Raw genomic sequence first — 6,998 nt, 5'->3', positions numbered from 1 at the left:
CAATGATTGATCAGTCAGATCGATTGCTGTCACCACGTCGCACAGTGCTTGCAATTGTGTAGAAAAATTAACCACGAGCACCTCTAACTGACCTGAAAATCTAAATGCAGTATCCTAAAATGCTCTAGTAGCACCGTTCCGTAGGACCGTTAAACCAAAAGTGTCTCCCGTAAATTTTAAACAAAAAATATTGAGTAAAAAAAAATAGGAAATTCGGATTTAACTTTTTTCTTTTCAGCCCCTTTTCCCACCCCTTCGATTGTTTAATTACAGGAATTTTTAGCCCGTTCATGTAATTTACATCACGCGATGGGATAAGGATGAGATCTGATCCAGCGTGACGGGCGCGTGCGACTGGTGAGAGACGGAAAGAGGGAAGGTTGACTTTGCGTGACGCCACTCAATTATCGGTGCGAGACGTCGTTTTTCTAAATTTGTCCGTAGTTTTGATAGACATACTGAAAAGAAATGCTGAAATTTTGCTCTAAGAGACTGATAGCAAGCAGCGAGCCTGAAGTAATTTCACAGGGGCGGGTGGTGAATGCCTGCGTGACGGTTGCATGACAAAGGGGGAGGGAGGGGTAGGGGTACCTTAAAATTCCAAAATTAAATTGTGATATAATTTTTGAACGGTGCCTTACGCCGGAATTGGTTTCATTCCCCTTCGTCAAGCACCTGCAGTCGATTGTTGAATGTTATCGAATGAACTTGATCGATATATAGCATTGTGAAGATAGGGAGTTATCGATTGAGTTTATTCGATAACGATTTAACAATCGACCCGTTGTCAGACATCTTTGGATTCCCCTACTTCCGGTTCCTCGATAAAATATTCGTCGCTTATTCTGCCATGGAATTTTTTAAGAGGAGGCCATGATGGAAGACAGTGTCTAGTGCCAATATTAGCGAGTGAGATAATGTTCCAACTTTTTCCGAGCTCGAAACATGGGTACGCTGATCGATTATTTTATTCCAACTCGCACTGCTCCCACTCAAATTAGGTGACGAAATGTTCGGCGCCGCGCCGCGGCGCACAGTGGATCAAGTCAATCAGAGGACGTACGTGAAATTTTTGACTAAAACTGCAAATTTTGATGTTTATTTCGTTACATTTTAAATTTCAAGAGGTCCTTCCAGAGGAAAATTTCACGAAAAAACCTATAGAACCATTTTTAGAGCCTCAAAGTTTTGTATAACCGGAGTATTAAGCTTTTAAAGTTTCTAAATGTTGTCCGACCTCTCTCATTGACTCGATCCACTGTGCGTCGCGTAGCGTCGCGGTGCCGGCGACCGATTTGGCTGATAAACAGCTGTCTGAGCCAAGGTCAGCGCAGTGACCTCTAAACTTAACACATCTATGTGATTGGGCCTCCGTTCGCGCCTCCAAAACATTTGGAAAGTGAAGCTTATCATTCCAGTTTAAAAATTCGATTATCATTCGTATTTCATAATGGCAAATTATAAACCCGTGACTCACGTAATTTTTGATATGGACGGACTTTTGTTGGGTGAGTTCTTTATCAGTTTTTCCATCCAATTTGCTCTACCGGGATTGAGGTTATGAACGAGAATGTCACGGTGAAAAATTCCACGATTGACAGCCGGTGTTTTCTTATTTTTGAATGTCCTTTTATTTTCGAGATAAGCTGACTTTTCACGCGTATTTTCTTGACTTTATCTTCCTTCCAGTTTTTTTGTGTCCGCCAACCTCATAATTAAGTATTTCTATACAGCATTGAGTAACATCGGACTTTAGTAATAAATAAAATGTTTTAAAGACGCTTTATTTGTTTCGAGGAGCTTTATTTGTGAGGGCAATAATAGCTACGAGCAAAAAACCTAGAATAATTTACGTATACGTTCAAACTGATTTTTGCCGCAGTTTATGCAGTTACACTAACTTACTTCAAAAAATCTTATCAAATTTCATAAAATCTTGGCGAAACTTTTTTATCAGTTGGTACGAATTTCTGTAAAAAAGGCGCGAATTTTAATCTTTATTAGTGAATCACATCTTCCGCGAACGGTTGCCTTGCGGTACCATGCATCAACCAAAACTCGTTAGCCAACGGAAAGATATGACAGATTATGAAAAAAAACCTCCTACCCCGGCACAGTATGAAGTAATAGGGAACTCATCCTTCATTGCAAATTCAATCTCAACGTGAAAACTCATGATGACGTCACGCATTGACGCTCAAATTAAATAGATCGAAGGCGGAGAGGTTCGATAGTGCCAGCGATCGGTCCGCGGAGTCAACGTTCTCGTCATTCTGGCAATCTGCCTGCCTGGCGGTCCACTTTCTATCAACGAGGAACATGAGATAGAGTCAACGCACAGCGCGGGAATCTAGAGAGCGGTAAGGTTCAGTTACACGATCAAATTGAGCCATCAAACTGAAGCTCTGATTGGTGGAAAAAGACCTGAGGTGAGGATGCGACCAATGAGAGGCCAAATTTGATGGCTCAAATTGATCGTGTAACTGGACCTCTACTGTGCGAGGAGTGGACACTATTTTCGCGGGTTTGGTACGAATTCGACATCAGAGGTTGATAAGCCAGCATCTAATTTTTTGCATGTATTCGTTATTCATGACATATTGAATATACAGTTACCTATTTGGAGCTCCTCCTCAAAACTAATGATTTTTTTTAATTAATATTAAAAGAGAGAAAATGGAGTGAATAATGGGAGGAGTCTTTATAGGTGGGATATCCACACGGTTTCCCTTTTGGCCCTAAAGTTGATCAAAAATTTGAAGTGTCGGGGTAAGTTGCTACTCGGAAACTAATTCATTTCCAACCCCTTAAGCTTCTAACTCACGATCAATATGAAGTTGGATCTCATGATACATACATACAAGTCGCTTTTACAGCGCGCCCGGGCGCTCTGCGACACCTAATCGCCATTCTTCATCTTATGATAATATTCATAATAAATATTCATTTTTTGATGTAATGTAATAAAAATTGGACCACATTTAGCAATAAGTAACTACGATTTTTGGCACTGATTAGAAACAGCGTGGGTACCATTAGTTTCCCTATACACATAAGCATTGTTACGGATGAGCTAGAAATTGTAGTTCCTAATTGCAATATGTAGTCCTACTTGAAAGGGCTCATATATTAATCATAATGTAGTCCGCAGGGACAACCTCGAGAAAAACAGCTGTCCACTCAAAATGATCAATTTAGGACTGTACTTGACAAACCTCTCTTTTCTTAAAAATGTTTCAGACACGGAGAAAATTTATAAGCAAACTTTCAACGAAGTACTCCAAAACTATGGTAAAGAATATACGGACGACGTGAGGGTGAAAGTTGTAGGGTGCGCGGCGAAAGACACATTCGTGATCATTAAAGAAAACACAGGGGTGGATGTCGACCCGGAACAACTCAGGAAAGAAGCTCACGCAAAGTTACTTGACAGGATGCGCTCCGCACCGCTGATGCCTGGTAAGCATACGACAGTTGGACATTTTTCGCCCACGTTGTTGTCCGTTCGTACTTAGAGTATAAACTCATGGTTTTAGACATCTCTTAATTTTAAGGAAGAACACTGAAACCCATGTAACCAACGCAAGGACGGATTAAGGGGGTGGCCACATGGGCCGTGGCCCATGGCGACAAATTTAGGGGGCGGCACATTGTGCAATTTTTTTAAATGTAGGTATGAAAAAAGTCGGATTCAGAAAAAAAATTATCAATGAGAAAAGGGGACAAAATTTCTCTTTCCTGATAGTATAGTAATTTCTAACTTTATCGTTTTTCGGTGATACAAGAGACAGCATCTTTAATTAGTCGAGTTAAGAGAGGATGAGGAACTAAACACGCAATTTGGCCTGGAGCTTAGCGCAGAGAGGAATGATGACGAGAACTTGAGATGAAAAGGACAAGCCTTCGGTGCGGCGGTCGGCATGTAACACATATTAGCGCCTACAAGACTGCATGAATACTTCACCCATTGCGCCAAACACAGTGCGGTCAGGAGCGGTTGGCGTGAAACGCAAGCGCCTACAAGACTGCATGAATACTTCACGCATAGCGCCTACAAGACTGCGTGAATACTTCACGCATTGCGTCCAACACAGTGCGTTCAGTAGCGGTCGGCGTGAAACGCATAGCGCCTACAAGACTGTCGGAATACTTTACGCATTACGCCAAACACGGTGCGGTCTGCGCGGCGCAGCGGCTGAAGTTAAAATTATGATACAACATTTATGTTTGTTCTTTCATGATTTTCTGGTTCATTTCTTATAAATGGAGAAGCAAAGTTCCGTGAAATTTTGCTGTAGTGTTGACAGGGCTCTCGCAAAAAATGTATTCAACACGAGTATAGGTAAACGCGTCTTATGCACCCCTCCCCCTCCGGCACGTTTACCTGATGGTTTTTATTGATGTTTCAAAACGAATGAGAAAGGGGCGGCAAAATACAGGCGGCCCATGGGCGGCACGTAGGTAAATCCGACCCTGAACCAACGAACAGGCTTCATGAAGGTATAAGTGGACCGTGTTAAGCAGAAAGGAACCAAGCCGTCACATCAGCTATCGCCAAAATAATTTTGGGCAATTTAATTTTTACAAGAGAACGTTTTTGTGGATTCTGTTGAAACTTTTATGGAATTTGCTCTGTACTATGCAGAAAATTCACTAAAATTTGCACAAAAATACGCACGAACGTTTTCATGAAAAAAATCAAATTGCTCAGTTAAATTTGGCAATAGCTGATATGTAAATAGACTATTCATTGAGAAGTAATCACGCAGGTTTTGGAGTATAAAATGAACACCTTTTCCTTCGTGAATGAGCAATTTGTTGACATCACGCATTCATTACCTATCTCATTTTTAATTTAAGAATCAATACCTTTACGTTTAATTATTGTTAAGTTTAATTATTTTTAATTACAATTGTATATTTTACTAATTATTTCAGGAGCTGAGCGTTTAGTCCGTCACCTGAAAAATAACAACATACCCATTGCCGTTGCAACAAATAGCGGGGGAGAAGAGTTCGAAGTAGTTTCTGCCCGTCATAAAGAACTGTTTGATCTTTTCCATCATATTGTCTGCGGTAGCAGAGATCCTGAAGTGAAAGTAGGGAAACCTGCACCTGACATATTCTTTGTTTGCGCTTCAAGATTTGATGAAAAACCCAAACCAGAACAAGTGAGGATCTCTTTTAATTTTTAATAACATTTTTGCCGTCTTACAATCTTTCCTTCTGTCTAACTCGTCTTAATAAAAAATCACCTTGGTGGAAGAGTCATTAAACATATTTTTTAAAGAAGGAAAAAGAAAATAAGATAATATAGCTAAATTTTGAAAATTGGAGTTTTAAGCGATAATCTTAATCGTGAGTGAAATAAGTAATAATTTGTTAAGTGTGAAACTTTTATTCACATAGTTTTACAACGAATCATCGCTATTCGTACAGTAGAGTCGTTAATGCATTTTTCGATGGAGTTCATTTCAAGTCGATCATCAAAAACTCAACTTTTCTATGTTCCTGAAAGCTTTCAAAGTCGATTTATTTTCAGCTTTTCCATTTAATATTTATTTTTTCTTTACTGTTTTAGTGTCTGGTTCTAGAGGATTCCTTTAATGGAGTAAAAGGTGCCTACAGCGCTGGAATGCAAGTAATCATGGTTCCTGACCCCATTATACCTCCAGAAAAACGTACCTTGGCAACGAAAGTCATTTCATCGTTAAACGAATTCAAACCGGAAGAATTTGGTTTACCACCCTTCTCTGATTAGACATGAGATTGGAAAAACATCTGAATCAGCAGAAAACGCTCATTGGGACCACCTGGATGAACAAAAGTCTTGTGAATGTTCGAAATATTGATTAAACCAAAGAATAGAGGCGATATTTGAGAGGATAAAGACATATTGGTTAACCGGTAAGGTTCTTACAAGAGCCTTCTAAGGATTTGTTTACGTACCTACTTATGATCATTTCTCATATATGTCGTCATATATTTACGACATTTCTCTCATATTTTTTTTTGGTATTCTCTCATCTGTAAAAAGCTTTTCATGGGTGAAGAGAAATTATGGCTCCTGAAATTGTGCAGAGAGGTAGTTAAATACATTTTGTAAGACCAGAAAATGTACTCATACCGTACTCTAACTGATTTTACAACCAGATAAAATGTCACCAGACATTGACAGCACATGAAATTTGATGAGAGGCACCATTATATTACTATAAGAGTAGGTAAAAGAGTGGTCAGCGATTGATTGGTATAATATAACCCTGGTACCCAGCTAACAATGATAGCATATTCATATAATCAAATCTATACTCCAAAATTCGTCAATGCTTGATCATACGGCGGATAGAAACCCAGATTGACGTACCTATGATTGAAACAAAAAACAAGGTTGTTTCATGATTCCGATAGATCTTTCTTGTCCATTGCTTAGCTTTTCTAGTGTTCATTATACTTTAAGGTCTAATTTTAAAGTGTCATTCCGTACCATTCTTTATGTTCCGGTGAAAATGTGTTTTCTATTTTGATGTAGGGATTATTGTTGTAAATAGTCTCTGCAATGAAGAAAATAAAGTATTTTGAGAGTTTTATCGTTCAAATTTGTAATATCGCCATCAATTAGATTTGTTTCTTTTGTCCCATTAAAACTGCAACTGTTAACCTATTTATAAAATTCAATACATTTTTATGATTACCTACTTTTGTATTCTTTTTCTGTCATACCATACAGAGAGAATCTGGGTAAACAGGACGAATTCAATACTGATTTTGTTGATATGGTACATTTAAAGAGTTGCTTTGCATGGGTACTTGGATATTTACGTGTTACTTAAAACAAAGATAGGTCTTTTAATCAAGTAAGAATTAAGCTAAGACAGGAGAAATATATTAGTGAAAGTTAGAATTTCAGAAAATCAAACTGCGTGATTATTCTTCATCATAATTTTACGAGGAACGCAGTGAAAGGGTTGAAAAGGCCAACAGCCAAGTTTTCAGTG

The 6,998-nt window shown here is 38.8% G+C and overlaps 1 protein-coding gene across 1 annotated transcript; it reads left to right on the top strand.

The window, feature by feature from the left end:
- Positions 1-1,329: 1,329 nt before the first annotated feature.
- LOC109034409 (probable pseudouridine-5'-phosphatase) lies at positions 1,330-6,698 on the top strand. Its single transcript, XM_019047532.2, has 4 exons — positions 1,330-1,508; positions 3,241-3,459; positions 4,939-5,171; positions 5,582-6,698. The coding sequence occupies exons 1-4, from the start codon at positions 1,451-1,453 to the stop codon at positions 5,759-5,761; spliced, it is 690 nt and encodes a 229-aa protein (XP_018903077.2). The 5' UTR covers positions 1,330-1,450; the 3' UTR covers positions 5,762-6,698.
- The last annotated feature ends 300 nt before the right edge of the window (positions 6,699-6,998 follow it).

This window comes from Bemisia tabaci, chromosome 4, assembly GCF_918797505.1.
Source record: "Bemisia tabaci chromosome 4, PGI_BMITA_v3".
NCBI classification, from domain to species: domain Eukaryota; kingdom Metazoa; phylum Arthropoda; class Insecta; order Hemiptera; family Aleyrodidae; genus Bemisia; species Bemisia tabaci.
This window is presented reverse-complemented; position numbering and strand designations above follow the sequence as displayed.